This window comes from Callorhinus ursinus, unplaced genomic scaffold, assembly GCF_003265705.2.
Source record: "Callorhinus ursinus isolate GAN/ISIS: 27379988/994484 unplaced genomic scaffold, GSC_fseal_2.0 scaffold27, whole genome shotgun sequence".
In the NCBI taxonomy this organism is placed as follows: Eukaryota; Metazoa; Chordata; class Mammalia; order Carnivora; family Otariidae; genus Callorhinus; species Callorhinus ursinus.
In genome coordinates this window covers 21,682,644-21,707,468 of record NW_027397089.1, presented here as the reverse complement: position 1 = coordinate 21,707,468, position 24,825 = coordinate 21,682,644, and the positions used below count along the sequence as shown (strand labels likewise).

Genomic DNA, 24,825 nt, shown 5'->3' with positions numbered 1-24,825 from the left:
TTCCTTCAACCCTGAGTTTTTATCACTGTTGCCTTATTTCTCAGAATTAATATAATCTCAGAAGATAAAACACTTGCTTTGGTTACATCACTTTCATCCTAGATATGCCACTAAGTAGAATTATGTGCAGTAGGAGATTTCTAATATGGCTTCTGCTTCCACCTTAGTATTCTTTGCCTGGCTACTCTTCACAGAGAAATTGAATGTTGAGGTGTTAATGTTTCTAATGTAAGTAGATGATCAAATTTCTCAGGTCCACAACATAAAGACATCAAACATGGAGTTTCCAAGATCTCCCTTAGCTCTCAGGGGTTTTTTTTTGTTCCCATGCCTAATAAATTCAAATATATTGGTCTCCCCATAGGTGGGAGGTGGGAGAAGGTATTCTTTAAGACCATATCAAAAAGAATGTAAGCTTCAGTGTATGCATCTAATTTTCTGTTGTTTCTTTAACTTACAAGGCACTCAATATAAATCTTTTTAAATTTATCAGTTTAATCAATGTGTATCTTGCACTGTCAGATTTGAGAAGAAAAGTAACATATGAAACTAATGTAGAATTAATTTTTATTTTTGCCAAACTTATTGATGAGAATATTTGCAAACATTTTCTTTTCTACACACAAAATTTATAGCTATTCTGGGCTGGTTAGTAACAGAGTCAATCACTTCAAAATATCCTTTCTGCAACATAAATGATTTGCTTTTGTTGGAATTTCCCAAAGAGATATTTCATAGATAACATATATATAATCCAAATAGTATTCTCCTGGCATGTAGTGATGATCTGTATTGAATCATTATCTCCTTTGATAGTTTTGACATTTTAACATCTCAATACATAAGGTTTTGATTGAAGGTCTCATCTTATAAGGATATCTTGACATTCAATTATGCAGCCATCAAAAAAATGAAATCTTGCCATTTGCAACGACATGGATGGAACTAGAGGGTATTATGCTAAGGGAAATAAGTCAATCAGAGAAAGATAAGTATCATATGATCTCACTGATATGAGGATTTTGAGAAACAAGACAGAGAATCATACGGGAAGGGAGGGAAAAATGAAACAAGACAAAACCAGAGAGGGAGACAAACCATAAAAGACTCTTAATCTCAGGAAAAAAACTGAGGGTTGCTGGAGTGCAGGGGGGTGGGAGGGATGGGGTGGCTGGTGATGGACATTGAGGAGGGTATGTGCTATGGTGAGCCCTGTGAATTGTGTAAGACTGATGAATCACAGACCTGTACCCCTGAAACAAATAATACATTATATGTTAATTAAAAAAATAAATAAACAAATAAATAAATAAAAGGATATCTTGACATTCGGTGCCTGTTTCCTAGTCCACTAAAAGCAAACTTACACGTGTCTTTTGTGGAGAAATGTACTTCAGTAAGCAATCAATTATTCTTTTTTTTCGGTTCTATTCTTTTTTCTATTCTTCTATTTCGTTCTATTCTTTTTATTCGTTTTATAGAAACATTCTATATAAACTCTCCTTCTCTCACACTTACAGAGTATCTTTCTTTCATTGATCTATAGTCCTAAAATAATTTTTGAACCCGTTGTGACAATATTTACTTTAATCACACTATATATCTTAACTGTGATTATAATCAGCATTAATTTCTGCCACATTCACAGAATTGCATAACATTTGATTAAGAACTGTCACCATATTGAGCTTTTTCCAAAGACGGAATCTAGTTGGATGATCTGAGAAAAAAATCTAGGATTGTGGAGATGAGTGAGCTGCTTTTCATAGGGATGCAAATAATAGCTAGATACTATTACAGTTGTTCTGAACTAGTCGTACAATTTTGCATCTAGAGAAATGATTTAGAACTATGAAATACTCTCTCTTCTGACAGTTAATATTAAGATATTAACTTTTATATGTTCCAAAACATGTTAAAAAAAAAAAACACTCTGAAGGGAAGGAGAGAGAGAGAAGAGAGAGACAGAGAGAAAGAGGCAAAATCAGCTCTACATGAGATTTCCTAGATTACATTATAGATATACTAAAAACATTTAAGAGTAATTAACCATATGAAACCAACATTAATGCAAGAACTGAAGACAACTAAGAAACATCATGTCTTGCTTTGTCCTAGTAAATGATAGTTAGCCTTCAGATCTGTTTATGGTGTTAGAAATTTCTCCTGTTTAGGATATACTTTACTTTCCATAGCACCCTTAGGGATGCCTGTCTTAATTTATTGCTCCCCTGAATTAAGATAAATGAATGGCTTGAGGGATAGATTAAAGCTATCAACTCACCAATGATCACAGCTAATTCAGTCTCTGGCATAAAGTAGCTAGAGGTGGCTACGAGAAAGGCCAAACAGTAGGCAATGAAAAGGAGGAGAAAGGAGATGACAGCTTTCATGGCTCCCACGTGGGCTTCTATGCTGAAGTCTCTGCACCCTGTGGCACTGAGTTTCATCTGCCTGGTATGTCTCCAGAGGGAGAGGATCAAGAGGAGAAATGAGATCAGAGACACAGAAAAGGGGAATAGCGTTAACAGGTTGAGGCAAATCTTGATAGAAGCATATTGAGCTTTATTTACTCTGCATCTCACAGTTAAGTTTGTTTTCTTCTTTGTCTTAACACAATACCTGAAATCATCATTCAAATTCTCAGTGACAAAAAAGCTAATAAACACAGAGAGGACCAAGCACCCCAGCAGGATCCTAGGAATCACACTGTCAATTCTCTTCTTCATCCAGAGGAAAAGCGGATGGAAGAAATTCGCAATCTTGAGGAAATAGAAAATGCTGAGACAGGTGGCAAACCAGACACTTAAATGGTTGGTTAGTGTCCAGAAAAAGTCAATGATTCTCATTTGTTTACCAGTAGCATACACGTCTGGATACAGCACCAATATAAAACAATCTAATAGTATTATACATAATAGACAAATTCTGGATATGGCCAGACTTGTGAGGATTAAATCAATGGAGGCGATCTTCCTATTCTTGATCCAACCCATGCAGTTCACCAATCCAATGAATGCATTTCCTAAAATCCCCATTGAAAACTCTCCAGCTGCCATGAGCATTAAGGTGGTCTCCACTTTATCCGGCATGTTAAAATACAGAAATATCCAATTCGTTTCTAGTTGAACTGATACAGTTTGATAGGTACATCTACTTCTTAGATTTTGCTATAATTTTCTTTGCCTCTCTTATTGTAGTCTGTCTTAGGGTAGAGGCTGGAGTGAGAAACGAAGACTATAACTATCACCATTAAATCCTAATTAGTCTTGAGAAGCAAATGTGGTTGGCAATCCCTGGCCTGGCCACTGCATGTATCACCTGTATGTAAAACCCGTATCAGCAGGCTTTATTTTTCCACATGTGGTTAATTTAGGCTGAGCTGCATTTTAGTATGCAAATTAGACCTGTTCCCTTTCACGGTCCTGCACTGTCTATGTTTTGCAAGGCTTTGTTTTGCAAGTTTTGGATTCATTAATCTGCAACATATACTAGTAACCTCAATAAGGCTGCTAGATTTAACAAATAAAAATACAGGACACCCAGTTAAACTTGAATTTCAAATAAACAATGAATGATTTTTTATTTTTTTAGTGTATGTCCCAAATTGCATGAGATTAGCACTCCCATGAAGTACTAAAATTCAAATTTAATTGAGTGTCCTGTATTTTATCTCGCAAATTTAAATTCCAGGGATTTTCTAGCAATTAGAAAACAGGCCAAAATTGAAATTTGTAGAGCAATCTTCATTTTGCTAAATGATAATATTGATTATTGCTAAAAATCCAAAGTTTGGGTTAATGTTGAGAACTATACATTTTCAAGGATTTAAAAAGTTAACACTAAATATAGCTTATATGGGTCTAAAAAAATATTTTAGCTCATTTATCTTGTTGTTCAGATGAAGAGTTACATGCACAAGGTCTCTTAAAATAATGCATTGTTTTCTTAGTCAAGTCAACTTAATGGCCATTTAGTTTGTGATGCTATATATGATAAGATGAAGGAGCCCTAATGGAGTATTGATTACCTTTATATTTTCCCTTTACATTTAAAATGTTCTCGAGTGCAGTTGTACACACGAGAGAAGAGATTAAAATCCTGTGTTTTGATCTAGTCTCCACCTTCCACCATGCCAAACTGCATCTGAGAATCTAGATCCTTAGCCTTTCTAGACTATCAGGCAAGAGACTGATGATTAAGTTTACCTCACTCTTACAGGCTACTCTTATTTTGAAGTAGCTTCTCTAATTTAGAGTTACTGAGAAACACTTTGCTACATAGTATTTCCATGGAATAATTCTGCTTGCTGATACTTTCTTTGGGAACACATATCTTCCCATCCTTCCGTAAAGGACAAGCCTCCTAAAATGCAGCCCTGATTTTTGGACACACTATCTCATTTTGCAGCCATGTTCACAGATGACTGCTTTCTTCTGATCCTAGAAATGATCCCTGACCCAAGCACATCATTTTCTTCTCCACAGTGCCCTGGTAAATAAAGGGCCTCAGTAACTATTATAATACCTCTACCCAAATAAATTTTTATACATCTTTGTTTTTTGGGGTTTTTTGCAGGTAAGTATAGATTTTTCTGCATACTTGTGTTGTATAGCGTGTAAGTTATAGTGCAGCTACTATGGAAACAGGATGAAAGTTCCTCAAAAGATTAAAAATACAGCTACCACATGATCCAGGATCCCCAAACCTGGGTATTTCTCTAAAAGAATTGAAATCAGGATCTCAAAGTGATATTAGCACTCATGTTTATTGCAGTGTTATGCACAACAGCTAAATGTAGAAACACTCTAATTGCCCATTGACATATGAATGAATAAAGAGAATGTGTTACATACAGACAATGGAACATCATTCAGTCTTAAAGAGAAGAAAATTTTGCAATATACAAAAACCTGGGTGGACTTGGAGGACATTATGCTAAGTTAAATGAACTAGTTACAAAGGACAAATATTGCCCAATTCCACTTATATAGGTATCTAGAATAGTCAGGTAATAAAAGCAAAGAGTAAAATAGTAGTTGCCAGACCCTGAGGGGAGATAAGAATGCAGAGTTGCTATTCAATGAGTATCAAGTTTCAGTTACTCAAGAGGAATAAATTCTAGAGAGATATGCTCTACGATATTGTGCCTATCGTTAACAACACTATATTGTACACTTAAAAATTTGTCAAAAGCATAGATCTCATATTGAATGCCCTACTACAATAAAAAAATATAGAAAAGAAAACAGAAATAAAAATTGCAAGAGAGCATTTTGTCACCGGTTTACTACTTTGAACCCTTACTACTTTGAACCATTTTGAACTTTGGTGGTCAGTGGAGGTACTTCAAACACTGAAGATACAGAAAACTAAACATGGAAGGAAGGACTTCACACTAATGGAGGGAAACTTTCCCAGAAGTACTAATCTTACAAAACATTTATTTCATCTAAACTTGCAGAAGAATGTAAAGTTCATTCCAGCATAGGATTAACAGGTATTTTGTAGAATATACTAATATATTCCATCAAAAGAATATCAATTCTCCTGTCTTATACAACAAATGGCAACTTAAATGCTAGGATATTAGAAATATAGTTGATGAAGTTTATGTAAGACTGTAACTATTGGGACTTCCCAGAGTGAATTTTACATCATCATATGCAGAAAAGTGGATAATCTTCAGGTAATTAATATTTTAGTTATAACAAAACAAAATGAGTAGACTGAAATAGACCAGAATTTGACATAGCCCATGGTAGGACCTGATATGCACAGCCATATCAGAACAGACGAATTTAGACATTCCAGATCAAGTGTTTCAACACTACTCTAGTGAAGAAGGATTTGATGTTCACAGTAGAACAACAATTTAGTAGTGACTCTTATTTTTTATTATTTTTTGTATTTTACTCTATATGTGTTATGGCATACATTGCTTTTTTAGTGATAGCATGTAATTATTCCATAATGTATGTTAATTTCTTCCCAATCAATTGCTTTTCTAAAGTCCTGAGTAAAAAGAACCCCTGCAGGTCTTATTAAGAAAGGAGCCTGAGTAGAGCAGTCTGACTGAAATTAATTGCCCCATCCTTTTATCCAGATTGTGAAAAGCACTTAGGAATGTCCGTAGAGAGAGATACTTGAATGGGATCTATGTCCATCCTATTGCTGCCTGAACAGCAAGTTGTTTGTAAGGAAATTTAATTTCAAGGAAAATGAATAGGAGGTGCCAGAATAAAGTCAACCAGGAAATATTATCGAGAGCACCTAAAGCATCACTCATCTGGGAGGAGACAGATACATAACTGGGACACTGAACCAGAGATGGGACAAGGGAGATCTGAGTTCCTAGTTAATAAGCCAAATGAGAGTGACCCAACAGACCCATGAAGGGAGCAAAATATAGGGTCGGCTATGAAAAAATGTATGATAGGAAAGAAATGAAAAAACAGTGCAGTTCAGTGCTCTTTATCATGGACCTAACTAAAACCTTAAAGGAACTTAACTAGGCAGTACATGCCTAACATCTGCAGTAAGAAGGCAAAAAGGGAAGTGTGAGCTCTCAAACTCTTGGAGGAAAGGGTGCGTGAAGATGAGAATCTGGAGTGTACACAGACAAAAGGGATATATACATTCACGTGCTAATAGGTCTTAAGAACACTTAAAGATGTTACCCGAAATAAACAGGATAACTGGAAAAAATGAGAATGTATTTTTTTTTATTAGCAAAGTCCATTTATAAAGCTAAGATTTTACATCATGCAGACTGTTGTCTCGTAACTCAGCATCTTGATATATGTCTGCCTCAGCTTGTAATTTCTAATAATTAAAATAAGTGAATGACCAGAAGGATAGAGAATTGCTATAATTTCTCCTAACATCACAGCTAACTTGCTTTCTTTCATAAGATAGTTGAAAGTCGCCAAAAGAGAAGCCCCATAGTATACAAAAAGGAGGAAGAGAAATGAAGTCATAGTTTTCATGGCTCCCACATGGGGCTCTGTGCTGGGGTCTCCACAGCCTGCAACACTGAGTTTCACTTGCTTGATATGTCTCCATAGGGACATAATTAAAAGGAAAAATGAGACCAATGGTACAGTACATGGGACAATTGCCAACAGGTTAAAGAGAGTCAAAGGGTTGAAGTACTGACTTTTACTCCCATGGAACATTTCAGTGCAGTTTCTTTTATGATTTATAATTTTATGAAACTCATAATCATAATTTGGTGTTGTTGCTAGTATAAGGCTGATCAAAGAGGAAATGGCCAAACAACCCAGCAGAATCCAGTGAATCACTCTGTCGATTCTCTTTAGCCAGAGAAAAAGCAGATGGGAGAAATTGGCTATCTTGAGCAAATAGAAGACATTGAGGCAGGTGGCAAACCATGTACTTAAGGAGTTGGTGAGTGTCCAGAAGATATTAATGACTGCCTGTAGTTTATCATTTTCATAAAAATCTGGGTAGCATACCATTATGATGCCATTTAGTATCAGTACACAGAGCAAACAAATTCTGGAGATGGGTAGACTGGTGAGGATATAGTCAATTGAGGAGATCTTTTTCTTCTTAATCCAGTCAATCCAGTTTACTAGTCCAATGTATACATTCCCCAACATTCCTATTATGAATTCTCTAGTTATAATGATCACAAAGATGTTGTCTTCCGTACTGAGCATGTTCGTAGGGAGAACACCCTGATCTCTAATACCACTGCAGATGAGCTAATTTACAGACTCTCAGTTGGAGCATGGTAAATAAGTTCTTCAAATCATGGAATAATATTTTCATCTCATCCACTATTTTGACTTTAATATAATTCCAGAAGTACCGAGCTCTCTTTTGAAATAGAATTGCTTCTCCGTTCACGAGGACTAAACCAACTGCTTGCTCCAAACAGTTTGACTAGCTTTGAGCCAGGGCAAATTATAATCATCACCCTTTAGTGAGTGATAAGGGAAATGTTTGGTTGAAACTGCTCTCATACAAATTAAAAGAGATTATATTTCATGAATTTGCAACAGGCTTCTTGCTGTTAAGTTCTGTGTCTTTTGACCTGTCAAATTGAATTTCAAATACAGAGCCACAGAAAGCAAACAAAAACATGTATTCCATAAAAATCACAATGTGCAAATGAAAGTCCATTTTCTTCACCATAAATTATAAATTAATCAAAAGTTTCCGAGTGGAAATGAATTTTAATTTTGGAAATGATCAGTACAATAAGTTGTAGAAAATTAACTTTCAGTCAGAAGATAATAATTTTGTTTTCATATAAATGGTTAATTAGAGAAAGGTATGACACAAATCTAATTATAAATGACATAGAATTATTAGGCAGGCACATGGCAATATTTACTAAAATTTCTTTCTCTATGGAGTTTTTTTTTTACTAGAAGTGAAAGATGCTAGATAAAGATTTGCTATGTTTGGTTTTATTTAATATGGGAAATGCTGTCCATGACAATTCACTTCCTGAAATGTTGTCTCTTGGATAATGAGTCTTTTCATATAAAATTAAGGAAACATACTTTATACTATTTACAATCAATGCCTTTTATAAGATTTATAATCTCGCATTCGACATGGTAGTCATTTCTCTAGATGGGGCAATTTAAGAAATATTTAAGAAAATATTTACTGAATTATATTTCCAGGGAATAGGACTAAGTCTACTGTTAAATTGATTTATTCTTTCTTGAGAGACCTAGCCCACAAATCTAGGTAATACAAATCACATAAATTCGAGTTCTTCTAATTTTATTTAAGAAACATATCTAGTTTTTTCCTATTTCTTATGTGTGCATAGTATGTAATAGGAATGCATGAAGTTAATAATTTAAGGGAAACTAGTTATCTGTAAAATGTTATCAGAAACAGAATAGAAAAGAGAATGATGCTAAAAAACAAACAAACAAACAAAAAAATACATGTCAAAGATTCTTGAATCTAGAAGGGTAAGAAAACCTTCCAAAGAATCTTTGAGAACTGACTCCTAAAACTGGCATCACCAGCTAGGGTGGTTTTGATACGCATATTTCTAACCGTACACCCCTTATCCCCTTTCCTAGTCAAACCTTTTCTTGAGATCACCCCTCTTTTCTTACATTATATTTCACCCTAGGGAGGATCTCATCAGTGTTTTTTCTCCATCCTTATGAGGACGAGCCATTCTAGAAATGGAGAGGACAGGGCAGAAAATGTAAGTACTGACTTCCAAATCAAAGTAGATAGTTTTTTACATGACTGAATTTATAGGAAGGACAAATATGTTTTAAAATCTCTTCCCCAAAGTCTGTTTGCTTAAGATTCTTCTACTTTTTGAGTTCAAGGCCTTTCCAGATATGACAGAAATAAGTAGAATTTCTTTGCATTTAGGCAATGATATGAAATGTTAGCATGGGATTTGGATTCATTTTCTCCTGCAAAGACAAAGAAATATATGTGGTTCAATAACATTTCATTTAAAGTTAAACAGAACAGAAACGTTAAGGAACACAAAGGAAAATTTAGGATAATGATAGATATTAATGATTTCTAATAGCATGTATAAAAAAATGAATGTAATCAATTGGGAGAAGAGCAAAGGTCTTTTGTTGATTTCTTTCTCCTTGTATTCAGGAGTCTCTGTGGAACGAAAGGTTTCCTTCTTTTGTGGAAACACTTCACAATCCTTAGCGCTTTAAGAAAAGCCTCCCTCAGTTTGCTGTTCCCCATTATCAGGATGAACAAATGGCTTGATGGGAAAATGACAGCTATCATACTACCGAACATCACCACTAATTTTCCCTGAGGAATCAGTAAGCTAGAGGTTACTACAAGAAAGGCTGCATAGTACATAATGAAGAGAAGCAGAAAGATGATCACTGCCTTTATGGCCCTCATGTGGGCCTCTGTGCTGGGGTCTCTGGACCCTGTGGCATAAAGTTTCATCTGCTTGGTGTGTTTAAATAGGGAGAAAAGTAACAAGAGAAATGAGGTTAGGCAAAGAACAAAGGGAATGATAGCCCCCAGGTTCAGGATAACCAGTTTGAAAGCACTTGGGATTTTACTCACTTTGAATTCCCAAGTTATGTTTTCCTTATGATTGCCTTTGAAGGGATCCCAGAAGTCCTCATTCAATGAAACACTAATAATTATACAGGTAAGGAAGGACATCAGAAAAATCCCCAGGACGACTTTGTTAATCTTTAGTTTCAACCAGAGGAAAAACGGGTGGGATATATTGGCTATTTCAGTAAACAGAAGATGCTGAGGCAAGAAGTAAACCAGACACTTGAATGATTGCTAAGTGTCCAGAAAACATCCACAATGCTCATCAGCTTGCTACCGGCATATCTATCCCGGGAGATACATATAATAAAGCCATCTAAAGATATCACACAACAAACAGATTCTGGAGATGGCTAAGCTCACCAAGATAATGTCAGTCATGGAGGTATCTCTCCTTTTGAGCCAGCCAGTGCAGTTAACCAGTACAATAAATCCATTTTCCCAAATTCCTATAGTCAATTCACCAGCGACCAGGATGGTATATATTACCTCCGTTGTACTTACTTAGCCTGTCAGCAGAGTTCTGATTTGGGATATCACTGACAATGAATTGGCTTTCAGCTGACCAGTGAAGAATGGTGTACAGGTCTGTCATTTAGGTCATGCCGCAGTTGTCTTTTTCTGTCTTCTTTGTCAGCTTTGATCCAGGTCACTGAGATAGCCAGTCTGCTCCGGCTGAGAACTACCTAAAGACTTCACTGATTGGCCAGTAATGTCTTTCATGTGCAGTGATGATTGAAAGCCTCCAAGATGAAAATAGGAATGGATCTGATTTCTTGGATTTGCACAATCTTTCTCATTTTAAGCTCTGTATATTTTGGAGTCATTGAATTTAAGCTTTTGACGAGGAACTTCAAGAAAAAAATTAATTACTTGGAAAATATGGGTCCAGTGTAATTTGCAGATGTGGTGCATTACCATCTCTGATGACTTGCAAAGTACTCCCAGATTATGGTCCATTTGGTGCAAATGCATGTTTTGGAGCTTAAAAATAATTGTGGATTTAGAGTGTTGACAGTTAACATGACTAATTTCAGTCTTAAAGCAATGTATTCACTTCATTAATTAGGATAACTCCGGTAGGGCAGCAGTGATTTTCAATTTTCTCATAAAGATGATTACTTGACTTTTCAGCTCTTCCGTCCTGTAACGGGGAAGACTGAACACTGAAGATATTGCAGTTGTGCCTGTTATTACTCAGAATTTGACCTCAGAATCTGTATGTTAAAATCAGAGTGCAATCTTCTTTATAATGCTTTTATAATAATGGATACAAATTTCAAAGACAAAACATATTGGATCATATGTTTACTATTTGTATACTTTTTTGGTTGTTTCATGATTTAAAACACATAGCATCTAAATCCAGAAAACAATAAACCACACTATATTAATGTTCTCCCGCAATGACTTTAATAGTTCACCAACTTACCATGTAAGCTGGAGGTTTCTAGGCTTTGCTGTAACTGGAGAAGCTTCTCTGTCAGAGGGAAAGGACTTGGGGTGATGATCTCAAGCAAATGCCCAACATCATTGGCATATGTGTTTTAAGAATACTGGTGACAACAGACAATGAGTATAGGGACTGAAGAGGAAGAATCCCACCCATTAGGTGGGTTAGGAGTCAACTATCGCTTCATATATTTAAAAGCCATTTGAATTTTTTTGTGGACTGTTTATATTTTTGCTCATTTTTCTACTACCTTTTTATGAATTTCTATGGTGTTTATATATTAGAGAAATTAGCATATTTGTATCGACAATACTTCCCCACTTTGTCATTTGTCTTTAGCTTTTTCTTGTATTTTTTTAAATATAAGCAGAATCACAATTTTTGTCTCTAGGCCCATAACCAAAGTCATACGCAGCATGTTCCAGGCAATGGGGGGGGGGGGAGAGGGAAGGCAGTTACCAAGTCTGACCAAAAGGGAAAACATCAGTACTCCAAAAGAATTGCAAGATTTCACTCATTTATCTTGGCAGACACTCCAAGAATACATGTGAGAATGGACTCTAAGGATTTTAGACCAAGAGGATAGATTATAACACTGGAGCTGGGTCAATGTATTGATATAGCTGCCCCTTCATAGATTCTGCGTTCAATGTGTTAGCTTGGGTCATTTCTCTCATCTTCTGTTATCAGAAGTGATCAAACACAAACCTATGTAAGCAGATGTTTAAATTTATTGTCTTTTCCTTGTTGAAATACTGTTATACCATTCTTTAGAATCTTATATTTTCTGGTGACGTTTTGTCTTTAGTTATGCTACTGATTATTTATGGTCAAGTCAGGCAAATGACTATACTTTCCACATGTATCAAGAACAGAATGCTGGGGCGCCTGGGTGGCTCAGATGGTTAAGCATCTGCCTTCAGCTCAGGTCATGATCTCCAGGTCCTGGGATTGAGCCCCATGTCGGCCTCCCTGCTCAGTGGGGAGTCTTCTTCTCCCTCTCCCTCTGCCTGTCCCTCTGGTTGTGTTCTCTCTCTGTCTCTCAAATGAATAAATAAAATCTTAAAAAAAAAAACAGAATACTGTCATACTGGTCTTATTTTCAGACAACTCATAATCTGAATTACTTGCTTACTTCATCTCCCTCCTCACTCCAAATCCTTCAACATGTCCACTGCATTTCATAGTAAATCATCAGCAAAAACCTCATGTTCTCATCTATTTTTCTGACAGTTGCTGTACCTTCCTTGTTTGAACTCAGGGGGTCTTAAACTTTTTTGTACCATGGACTAATTTGGCAGACTGGTGAAGACTATGATGTCCTCAGAAGAATTTTTTTTTTTATTTTATGTCACCATATATTACATCATTAGTTTTTAATGTAGTGTTCCATGATTCATTGTTTGCATATAACACCCAGTCCTCCATGCAATACGTGCCCTCCTTAATACCCATCACCAGGCTAACCCATCCCCCCACCCCCCTCCCCTCTAGAACCCTCAGTTTGTTTCTCAGAGTCCATAGTCTCTCATGGTTCATCTCCCCCTCCGATTTCCCCCCTTCATTTTTCCTTTCCTACATCTTCTTTCTTTTTTTAACATATAATGTATTGTTTGTTTCAGAGGTACAGGTCTGTGATTCAACAGTCTTAGACAATTCACAGCGCTCACCATAGCACATACCCTCCCCAGTGTCCATCACCCAGCCACCCCATCCTTCCCACCCCCTTCCACTCCAGCAACTCTGTTTGTTTCCTGAGATTAAGCATCTCTCATGGTTTGTTTTTCTCTCTGGTTTCATCTTGTTTCATTTTTTCCTCCCTTCCCCTATGGTCCTCTGTCTTGTTTCTCAAATTCCTTGTATCAGTGAGATCATATGATACTCTCTTTCTCTGATTGACTTATTTCGCTTACCATAGTACCCTCTAGAAGGATTTTTTTAAGTGAATAAAATGAAAATATGTGGAATTTTAAAGGAATCCAGATAGATTGAAGTATATATATTTAAGGCTTATTTATTTAAGTAATGTCTACACCCAGTGTGGGGCTTGAACCCACGACTCAGAGATCAAAAGTCACATGCTCTTCCAACTGAACCACCCAGGAGCCCCAATTAAAGCCTGTTTTTAAGTGATTTGGTAATCCCTGTGCTTCTCTTGTCACACAATACTAATATCTGGCAGAAAGAGCAGTGAGAAAGGTAAAGATAATTTGAGGTATCTGTAATAATAGTGATTTATGATTTCTAGAGATGGAAAATTACAGGTACTGCTGATGTTTCTGTGATTGTTACCTACCTTCATACCTAGAAGGAATGCTAGGGTTAAGGTAAAGGTTAATCGGAACAGAGATATAATTAGGTGGCCATACAAGTTCATAGAGCCCTCAATTCTATCCATTGACCCCTTATATTACAAACTCACAACTAAATCCTGACTCTTCTCTATGGACATTGCTTTCCCTGCAGCCTTTCAAGAGGCAACAGTTTTCTCTCTCACACTCCATCATCCACTGAAGTGAAGCTAGGGGAAGTGTTTGTAACTTTCAGCTCATTCTCCCTACTTCCTCACAAGACATCCAGGTGGTGGAATCTCCTGTCTTATGTCTATATATTATTGCAATGTAATGTTGCAAACATTCACCACTCCTCCTTTTATTTAGGCTTCTATCTATAGTTAAATATTTTAAATGTCACCACCATTCCTTTTCCCAAAGTTCCCCAAAATATCTCTTAATTAGATGTCAGTCTCTAACTTATTTTTCATGAATGGCTGGTAGATACAGTATTTCCCGAGTTCTTATGTTAAAAACATTCTCCCTTCCCCCAACAACCTTGGTACTTGAAAGACAGTGTGCCTAGATAAAAAATTATTGGCTCACACTTTTTTCCTTAAGCTTAGTGTTAATTTTGCTCTCTTTTTCATGTTGTTGATGAATGTTGTTGAGAAGTCTGATATCAGGTTTTTTTCTTTTCTTTTCAAGTGACTTCTCCTATTTGCCTGTTAACTCAGAGAAATTTATCTTCACATTTAAAGTCTGACGTTATTTAGTAGCATATGTCTCTGAGCTGAACTTTCTGGATCAGTTTTCCCATGTATGTTGTCATTCCAACATATGACTTCAAGTAATTTACTTTATCTTATTTTTTTCAAGTAATTTTTTTTAAGATTTATTTATTTGTCAGCGAGAAAGCCCAAACAGGGGGAATGGCAAGCAGAAGAAGCAGGCTCCCCACTAAGCAAGGAGCCTGATGTGAGACTCAATCCTAGGACCCTGGGATCATGACCTGAGCTGAAGGCAGATGTTTAACTGACTGAGCCACCCTGCGTCCCTCAAGTAATTTATTTTCAAAAAGCTTTCTTGAATTCTCTTTTTAAGTATTAATTCATTTCCTTACTTTGTTTTTTTCTCTTCAGAGATCCAAGTATTTGTTTATCATGGCCTGCTTTTTAAAAAGATTTTTACTTAAGATCAATTTAATAACATATACTCTATTATTAGTTTAAGAGGTAGAATCCAGTGATTCATCAGTTGCATACAGCACCCAGTGCTTATTACATCAAGTGCCCTCCATAATGCCCATCACCCAGTTACCCTATCCCCCTCCTCTCCAGCAACCCTCAATTTATTTCCTATAGTTAAGAGTCTCTTATGGTTTGCCTCCCTCTCTATTTTCATCTTATTTTATTTTTCCCTCCCTTCCCTATGTTCATCTGTTTTGTTTCTTAAATTCCACATATGAGGTGAAATCATATGGTATTTGTCTTTCTCTGATTTATTTCGCTTAGCATAATACCCTCTAGTTCCATCCATGTCGTTGCAAATGGTAAGATTTCATTTTTTTGGTGGCTGCATAATATTCCATTGTGTATGGACTATTCTTCTTCTTTATCCATTCATCTGTTGATGTACATCTGGGCTCTTTCCATAGTTTGGCTATTGTGGACATTGCTGCTATAAACATCGGGGTGCACATACCCCTTTGGATCACTACATTTGTATCTTACTGGTAAATACACAGCAGTGCAATTGCTGGGTCATAGGGTAGCTCTATTTTCAACTTTTTGAGGAACCTCCATACTATTTTCCAGAGTGGCTGCACCAGCTTGCATTCCCACCCACAGTGTAGGAGGGTTCCCCTTTCTCCGCATCCTCACCAACATCTGTTGTTTCCTGACTTGTTAATTTTAGCCATTCTGACTGGTGTGAGGTAGTATCTCATTGAGGTTTTGATTTGTATTTCCCTGATATTGAGTGATGTTGAACATTTTTTCATGTGTCTGTTTATCATGGTCTGCTTGTTATATTTGTCTTTTTCTTTTTAATATTATTGTCTTTTATGATTTCTGTGTTACTTTCTTCTTTCTCATTTCTTTTATCTCCTTTATCAGTACCTTTGACTGATCTATGTGCTCTTATACACATTAAAATTTCTCTTCATTTCTAAGGTGATTTTTATCTCTTTAAATTTTTTTCTTGATTTCTATCAGCTTTTGTATCCTGTCTTTCTGTTGTATGAACATGTCTTGTTTGAGTGTTTCATTTATGTTTCATGGTGTTTTTCACTTGTTTAATTCTCTTTTAGTCATCTTAGCATGTTGTATCAATCTTCCTCTATTTCATGGCTGTTACTTTTCTAGGGTATATTCACATACTGAAAATGCTGAAAAGGTTGGTTTTCCCTCTGTGTGTTTGTGTGTGAGTGTAGCCATATATGAATGCAGATATTTTATTTTTGCTGTTGTGTTTTTGTGGTGGTGGTTCTTTAAATCTTATGGATATTCCTTCACCAACTACTAGCAAGATGATTTTTTTGACAGTTGAGAAGCTAAAGTTGAAGTTGGGTGGTTTTATTTATTTCTCAGCTCTGGGATCTTCTTGAGTTACTACAGTTTGGACATTTTCATTATTATATATCATTATTCTGTGTACAGACTTCCTGGTTATTTTCCAGTTTTATCTTGTTTCTGTCTTGCTTGGTCTTGGCTTGTGTCTCAAGAAGATACTGCTTCAGCTTTCTGTGGTGTCTTCCTTTCTCTCCCTGAGAGGCACTGCCTTCCTGACTATAACCTCTTGCCCCATGTATTTTGCATTGCTACTTCATAGACCCTCTTCTGTAGCTAAATGCAGTTCAGACCCAGTGTAACTCGTCTTTTTCTTAGGGTGTGGACCTTATGGATGACATCTGGGTTCTGCCATTTCTAGGGTCCTTCTAAATCCTCTGCTTCTCTGATTTTATTTTATTTTTCCAGAATTTGTTGCTAAATTTTCAGAATTCCAGATCAGCTGGAATTCTGACATCACTGTGAGATCTGTTGCTCACTCTATTCACCTCAGGTGTTCTCCACCCATTTACACTGAAATTGTAATGAGTAGGTCTTGTTTTGTTTTGTTTTTTAAGATTTTATTTATTTATTTGACAGAGAGAGACACAGCGAGAGAGGGAACACAAGCAGGGGGAGTGGGAGAGGGAGAAGCAGGCTTCCTGCCGAGCAGGGAGCCCAGATGCAGGGCTCGATCCCAGGACCCTGGGATCATGACCTGAGCTGAAGGCAGATGCTTAACTGACTGAGCCACCCAGGTGCCCCTAAAAAGAGATTTTTATTTTTTTCATTGTTTATTTTTTTTATTATGTTATGTTAGTCACCATACAGTGCATCATTAGTTTTTGATGAAGTGTTCCATGATTCATTGTTTGAGTATAACACCCAGTGCTCCATGCAATACATGCCCTCCTTAATACCATCATTGGGCTAATCCATCCCCCCACTCTCCTCCCCTCTGAAACCCTCAGTTTGTTTCCATAGTCCATAGTCTCTCATGGTTCGTCTCTCCCTCTGATTCCCCCCCTTCATTTTTCCCTTCCTTCTCCTAATGTCCTCCATGCTATTCCTTATGTTCCACATATAAGTGAAACCATATAATAATTGTGTTTCTCTGCTTGATTTATTTCACTTTGCATAATCCCCTCCAGTTCCATCCATGTCGATGCAAATGGTGTCTATTCATCCTTTCTGATGGCTGAGTAATATTCCATTGTACATATGGACCACATCTTCTTTATCCATTCATCTGTTGAAGAGCATCTCAGCTCCTTCCACAGTTTGGCTATTATGGACATTGCTACTATGAACTTTGGGGTGCATATGGCCCTTCTTTTCACTACATCTGTATCTTTGGGATAAATATCCAGTAGTGCAATTGCTGGGTCATAGGGTAGCTCTATTTTTAACTTTTTGAGGAACCTCCATACTGTTTTCCAGAGTGGCTGTACCAACTTGCATTCCAGCCAACAGTGTAAGAGTGTTTCCCTTTCTCCACATCCTCTCCAACATTTGTTGTTTCCTGCCTAAAGATACATCCATACTGAAAGTGAGGAGATGGAGAACCATTTTTCATGCAAATGGACCTCAAAAGAAAGCTGGGGTAGCAATTCTCATATCAGACAAATTAGATTTTAAGGCAAAGACTATAGTAAGAGATACAGAAGGACACTATATCATTCTTTTTTTTTTTTTTTTTTTAAAGATTTTATTTATTTATTTGAGAGAGAGAGAATGAGAGATAGAGAGCACGAGAGGGAAGAGGGTCAGAGGGAGAAGCAGACTCCCCGCCAAGCAGGGAGCCCGATGCGGGACTCGATCCCGGGACTCCAGGATCATGACCTGAGCCGAAGGCAGTCGCTTAACCAACTGAGCCACCCAGGCGCCCCGACACTATATCATTCTTAAAGGGTCTATCCAACAGGAGGATCTAACAATTGAAAATATCTATGCCCCCAAACATGGGAGCAGCCAACTACATAAGCCAACTGTTCACCAAAAGAAAGAAACAGATTGATAATAATACGTTAATAGTAGAAGACCTCAACACTCCATTCTCAGCAATAGACAGATCATCTAAGCAGAAAATCAACAAAGAAACAAGAGCTTTGAATGACACACTGGGCCAAATGGACTTCATAGATATATACAGAACATTCCATCCTAAAACAACAGAATACTCATTCTTCTCGAATGCACATGGTACTTTCTCCAGAATAGACCACATACTGGGTCACAAATCAGGTCTCAACCAACACCAAAAGACTGAGATTATTCCCTGCATATTCTCAGACCACAGTGTTTTGAAAATGGAACTCAATCACAAGAAAAAATTTGGAAGAAATTCAAACACTTGGAAGCTAAAGACCATCCTGCTTAAGAATGTTTGGGTCAACCAGGAAATCAAAGAAGAACTTAAACAATTCATGGCCAGACTTATCCAAAAGAAAAGAGAAAGGATCCAAATTAATAAAAATGAGAATGAAAACACATCAGTCCAAAACCTATGGGATACTGCAAAAGTGGTCCTAAGGGGGAAATACATAGCCATCCAAGCCTCCCTCAAAAAAACAGAAAAATCCCAAATGCACAAGCTAACTCTACACCTTAAAGAACTGGAGATAGAACAACAAATAAAGCCTAAACCAAGCAGAAGAGAAGTAATTAAGATTAAAGCAGAGATCAATGAATTAGAAACCAGAAATACAGTAGAGTAGATCAATGAAACTAGAAGCTGGTTCTTTGAAAGAACTAATAAGATCAATAAACCACTGGCTAGACTTATCCAAAAGAAGAGAAAGGACCTAAATTAATAAAATTATGAATGAAAGGGAAGAAATCACAACTAACACCAAGGAAATAGAAACAATTATATATTAAATAATAGAAATTATTATCAACAACTATATGCCAATAAATTAAGCAACCTGGAAGAAATGGATGCCTTCCCAGAAACCTATAAACTACCAAGACTGAAACAGGAAGAAATTGGCAATCTGAATAGACCAATAACCAGTAACAAAATTGAAGCAGTGATCAAAAACTTCCCACAAAACAAGAGTCCAGGGTCTGATGGATTCCCAGGGGAATTCCACCAAACATTCAAAGAAGAAATAATACCTATTCTCCTGAAGCTGTTTCAAAAAATAGAAACAGAAGGAAAACTTCCAAACTCATTCTATGAGGCCAGCATTACCTTGATCCCAAAACCAGGCAGAGACCCCATCAAAAAAGAGAATTACAGACCAATATCCCTGATGAATATGGATACCAAAATTCTCAAAAAAAATTATCAAATACAGGTGAAGGAGTGAAAGTCTTTCAGAAATACTTAAGGACATATAAGCTATTATAAAAACATTGTAAATTTAGGGTGTTGGGTGGCTCAGTCGGTTAAGCGTCTGCCTTCAGCTTGGGTCATGATCCTGGAATCCCAGGATCAAGTCCCGCATCGGGATCCCCGCTCAGCAGAGAGTCTGCTTCTCCCTCTGATCCATCATTTCTCGTGCTTTCTCTCTCTCATGCTCTCTCTCTCAAATAAATTAATAAAAAATCTTTTAAAAAATTGTAAACTTATATACTATGGCTGAAAAGAGAGTAGATTTAACCAAAGATTTTACACCAAGAATTTGGGAGAAACTAAAATTAAATACTATAGATTTGTATTCATTGAGAAACTCTTCTATAGAGAAGTTGAATGTATGTTCTAAGAACAGAACATAAACAGAACAGAATGGAAAAAAGATCAAAAAAGGCTCATTTGTTTCACTTTTACTCAAAACAGTTGGATCAGAATATCATCTATTGCTGTTTCATATTGAAACATTGCTGAAAAAAATTAAATAAGACACAAATAAATAGAAAGATAGCCCATGTTTGTGGATAAGAAGACTTAATATTGTTAAGATGTCAATATGACCCAAAGTGATCTATAGATTCAATGAAATACCTATCAGAAATTCCCAGAGGCTTTTTTTTTCAGAAACAGAAAAACTGATCCTCAAGTTCATTTGGAATTACAAGGGACACTGAATATCTAAACAATCTTTAAAAAAAGAAGAACAAAGTTGGAAGACTCACACTTACTGATTTTAAGGCTTACTACAAAGCTACAGTAGTCAAGACACATGGACCAATAGAATAGAATTCAAGGTCCTGAAATAAACCCATACACATATGGTGAATTGATTTTCACCAAAGATGCTAAAACAATTCACTAGGAGAAAAGTCTTTTTAAGACTGCACAGCATTGTGAATGTAATTAATGCCACAGAATTGTACACTTAAAATGGTTAAAATGGTATATTTTTTGTTTTATGTATTTTACCATAATAAAAAGACATTTTAAATGAAAACATAAATTTTAAAACTGGAAACTGCAGACCATAAAAACATGCAGCATAGGAAAGACTAGAAATAGATAAGCTAAACTTCTGTTTTACTTGGGATGGGGAATGCTCTTTTCATCATTTCATAAGGAAAGTTAACCAAACAGATTTTATTCATGTACCTTGTTTTTTATTTAATTTTATTTTCCTGATTACATTAATTATTGAATAAATTATAGAAAATTTAGAAATTTACAGAAGACTAAAAGAAGAAAACAAAAATCATCTATAGTCTCATTACTTATGGATAAAGGACCTATCCATCTAGTTTACATATAAATATAATTAAAACAGATTTTTAAGCCACATACCTATGAATCTATACCTACTTTGAAATTTAACTTTAAATCTATGTAGAAACATGTTAACACTAATTAGTTGAGCATCACAAATATGCACAATCTCAATTTCTCCTTCATGCCTTTCTGTGTTTTTAATTTTAGGTGCAGTGAAACTGTTTTATTTCATAATCAGACAAAAAATGGATTTATGATCAAAGGCATATGTATCAATAAAACCAAACCAAATTTTTGTAAAAATAGCAAAATAGCAGTAAAAGATAAATCTTAAAGGGAAACAAATGGATTTAAGTTCATATAAATTACAAACTTATTTCCCCAAACACCACAAACTAAGTTATTTACTAAACAGAAAATTAAGAAAAAAAGATCATAACACATATATGGCATAATGTTAATATATAAAGTATCAAAATTGGTAAGAAACATCATAAGGCATGAAAAATAGAAAGAAAACAAATGAATAATTCCCAAAAAATTATATTCCATTGGTTAGTAATTCTGTACAAATGCTTAACTCATTAGTAATCAAATATATGCAAATTAAAAGATGTTTTGTGATCAAAGTAACAACCGTAAACATAATAATCCTAAATGACTTTGAGATTGAAATTAGGATGGGTTCTTTTCTTCACTATCAAAATATTAGTTTACTCTTTCTACTGGGCAACTTATCAATTCTACAAGGAATTTATCAAGTTCTTCCATATTGAAATTTTTCTTAAAAAATAATTTCAAATACTGCACTCTCTATACACTAGTCATATTGGACCTTCAGTTCCTGCAATGCCCTCTACTCCTTCTTGCTTCAACACCTATGCACAGGTGCATTCCCTACCCTAAATCTCTCCTGCTCTGCCCACCTTACTCTTAGGCATTATTCAGATCTCAAAAACAAAAACAAAAACATTTCAACCTCAGCAGCACCTTCTCTTTTCCCAGGACCAAGTCAGATCATTTGTTTAGCACCCTTTAGTTTTTCTTTCCCAACTCCATAAATATAATTGTTTAAGTTATCATTTGCTATTTATTTGCTTTTTTAGTAAAATATCTTATTCATTACGCTGGCCTCTTGTTTAGTACTATATCCTCAGCACCTAGCAGAGTTAGTGTTCATATTTGAATGAATTAAGCCTTTATATTTAGAAATCTTCTAGGCCTCAGGCCATAGTATAAGGTCAATGTACTTTTGCAAGATGCCAGAAGAGGTTACTCGGTTCACATTCTGGGTTGGACATAAATATTCCTTTCAAAAATCAGCATTTGAAATATGTCTGTGAGTGTGAGTTTGTGTGTATTAACATAAGTAAGTGTAAGAGCCTAGAGTAGAACACCTACTTCATACTGATTCTATCCTGGGTTCAGTCTTGTGTCCCTTGGCATAACTCCGGGACCATGTCGAGTCCTTTGGATCTGTACTTCTAGCAGAAGCTTTGCAAAACTCTAGTTGGTTCATGATTCTGCTTCTTTTCCAATCAGTGGGTTTGAAGAATATAAAGACTCCTTCATCAGTGTTCTGATCCCCTGGCCCCCATGTAGACTCTGCTTCCTAGCTATTTCCTACAGAACATCTACTGCTATCACTATGGCTACTACATCAAACACATGTCAATTACAAACAAATTAAGATTTAAACACTGAAAGTAAAAGTGATCTTTTTTAAAGAATTAAAATTGCACACTCAAAAGACCCGCCTCCGTCTCTGACTCTTACATCCATGTTCTAAATATCAAGACTGATTACAATTCCCTTTGTCTTGCTTTCTGTTTCTACGTGTCTTCTTGGTGAAAGGCTGTCAGTGGTTCAGGGAAGTCGGGTAAAACACAGGGCAAACTCTTGTTTGGGGTGCTTATTCTCACCATCATAACATTTACAGTGAAAATAGTCCAAGATAATTATGGAAGATTTTAGTGATGTTCAATAACACAGTTACAACCAATGTATGTGTGTGTGGTGCAACTAAAACAGATCTTCAAGGACTTCTTCACTAGATTATTCTCCTAGAACTTCCATTTCTCCCCACGCAGGTCTATGCAGCTGTGAGCAGTCTCCCCGCCTCAGAGCACTTGAATTGCCACAGGGCCCTCAAAGAGGCTTGCTTTAGCTTGCTGTTTCCTAGAATTAGGATAAATGAGTGGCCCCAGGGATAGATGGCTGTGGTCATTATACCAAAAATAAACAGCAATTTGTTTTCTGGCAGAGTGAAACATGATATTTCTATGGCAATGCCTATAAAATACAAGATAAAGAGGATGATAAAATATATCAAAACTTTCATTGCTTTCACATGCGCTTCTGTACTGGGGTCTCGGGGTCCAGTGACATTCAACTGCATGCGCCTGTTGTGTCTCCAAAGGGAAATGATTAACAAGAAACATGTAGTCAGGCATAGTGTAAAGAGAAGAATGACTCCTAGATTGAGCAAAATCTGCTTAGTAAAGAATTTACTTTTCTGCATGTTGAGGTTCCAGGTTGTATTTCCACTCTTCATTCTACTATCATTAATCATCTCCACAATTTGTGGAAAAGTAAATAACCTTGAAATAAACAAGGTTCCCATCAGAAGGTGAAGAACCCTATTGATTCTACCCTTCAACCAGAGAAAATATGGTGGGAAAAATTTGCTATCTTCAGAAAATAGAAGATGCTGAGACTGGTGGCAAACCAAATACTTGATTGGTTGATAATTACCCATAAGTAACTAATATAATCAATTAGGTTACCAGAGTAATACATATCTGGAGAGAATATCTTTATAAAACCATCTGTAATTATTATCAATATCAGACAAATTCTGGAAGTAGCTAAACCAGTGAGAATAAAGGCAATCATAGAAAACTTTTTGTTCTTCACACAGTCAATACAGTTGACAAGGCCAATAAATCCATTCCCTAAAACTCCCAGTATTGATTCACTAACTGCTATAAAAATGAGGAGGCCTTCCAGTATGCTTGGCATATCTGCCAATTCCTAATATTGCTTCTGTTACATTTATTTTAGATTACCTTCTGCAGAATGAGACAAATGTTGGCTGTTTGATGGAAGAATTACTTTCTTCTCTTTCATTACATAAAGACTTAAAAGTGCCCCAATAACGCCTTGTGATGGAATCTGAAATGTCTTCACGGAGACGACCTCAGTTTCATCTATAACTTAGCTAGTCTGGAGAACGTGTGTCCAGACTGAATGCCTATATACAATTTGTTAAGATGCAAATGAAAGTTTCTGTTTCATGGATTTCACTTGTCCTCCTGAGACTATTTTGCATTTGTTAATCTGACTTGTGGAGTAGGAGTGCCAAATGTATACTCACAGGAAACAAAACATAACAGAAACAAAAATTGGACTTACTCTTTTAAAAATATCAACTATAACATCATCATTTATGTTGTATTTATGCCAGCTTAAATATATAAAAGAAAAATAGTTTATAGAGGTGACAAATGAATTTAGCCATTGTACACACTTACTCTGAATAATTAAAGATATAAACACATTTTCATTTTCCTGATAATTCAGGCAAAGCACATTTCAAGTTTCAATATAAAGAGAACAAGAGATTATGACTCAATTATATAGAAACACTGAACAATTGCCACTTTGTGCTGGAAATGGACTGATCTGGCAGGCATAAAATCAGTAAGGACATAGCTGGAACTCAACAACACCATCAATCAACAGGATATAATTGACATATATAGACTACTTCATCCAACAACAGCAGATTATACATTTTTCTCAAGCTCACCTGGAACATTCATGAAGATAGACCACCTCCTGGGCCACAAAGTTCACCTTAACAAA

General features: G+C 36.1%; 4 protein-coding genes across 4 annotated transcripts; all 4 read right to left on the bottom strand.

The window, feature by feature from the left end:
• Window positions 1-2,153: 2,153 nt before the first annotated feature.
• On the bottom strand, window positions 2,154-3,092 carry TAS2R7 (taste 2 receptor member 7). Its single transcript, XM_025879658.2, has one exon. The coding sequence runs from the start codon at window positions 3,090-3,092 to the stop codon at window positions 2,154-2,156; it is 939 nt and encodes a 312-aa protein (XP_025735443.2).
• A 3,666-nt stretch (window positions 3,093-6,758) lies between these two features.
• Window positions 6,759-7,685, bottom strand: TAS2R8 (taste 2 receptor member 8). The gene has a single exon (XM_025879681.2). The coding sequence runs from the start codon at window positions 7,683-7,685 to the stop codon at window positions 6,759-6,761; it is 927 nt and encodes a 308-aa protein (XP_025735466.2).
• A 1,888-nt stretch (window positions 7,686-9,573) lies between these two features.
• TAS2R9 (taste 2 receptor member 9) lies at window positions 9,574-11,034 on the bottom strand. Its single transcript, XM_025879680.2, is given in 4 exon segments — window positions 9,574-10,238; window positions 10,241-10,389; window positions 10,391-10,548; window positions 10,978-11,034. Coding segments are annotated over 4 exon segments (1,029 nt in total).
• An 11,974-nt stretch (window positions 11,035-23,008) lies between these two features.
• On the bottom strand, window positions 23,009-23,979 carry TAS2R10 (taste 2 receptor member 10). Its single transcript, XM_025879695.1, is given in 2 exon segments — window positions 23,009-23,628; window positions 23,631-23,979. Coding segments are annotated over 2 exon segments (969 nt in total).
• Window positions 23,980-24,825: the final 846 nt, after the last annotated feature.

Coding starts and splice junctions, on each gene's coding strand:
- TAS2R8 (XM_025879681.2), bottom strand. CDS start 7,685: ATGCTCAGTACGGAAGACAACATCTTTGTGATCATTATAACTAGAGAA.
- TAS2R7 (XM_025879658.2), bottom strand. CDS start 3,092: ATGCCGGATAAAGTGGAGACCACCTTAATGCTCATGGCAGCTGGAGAG.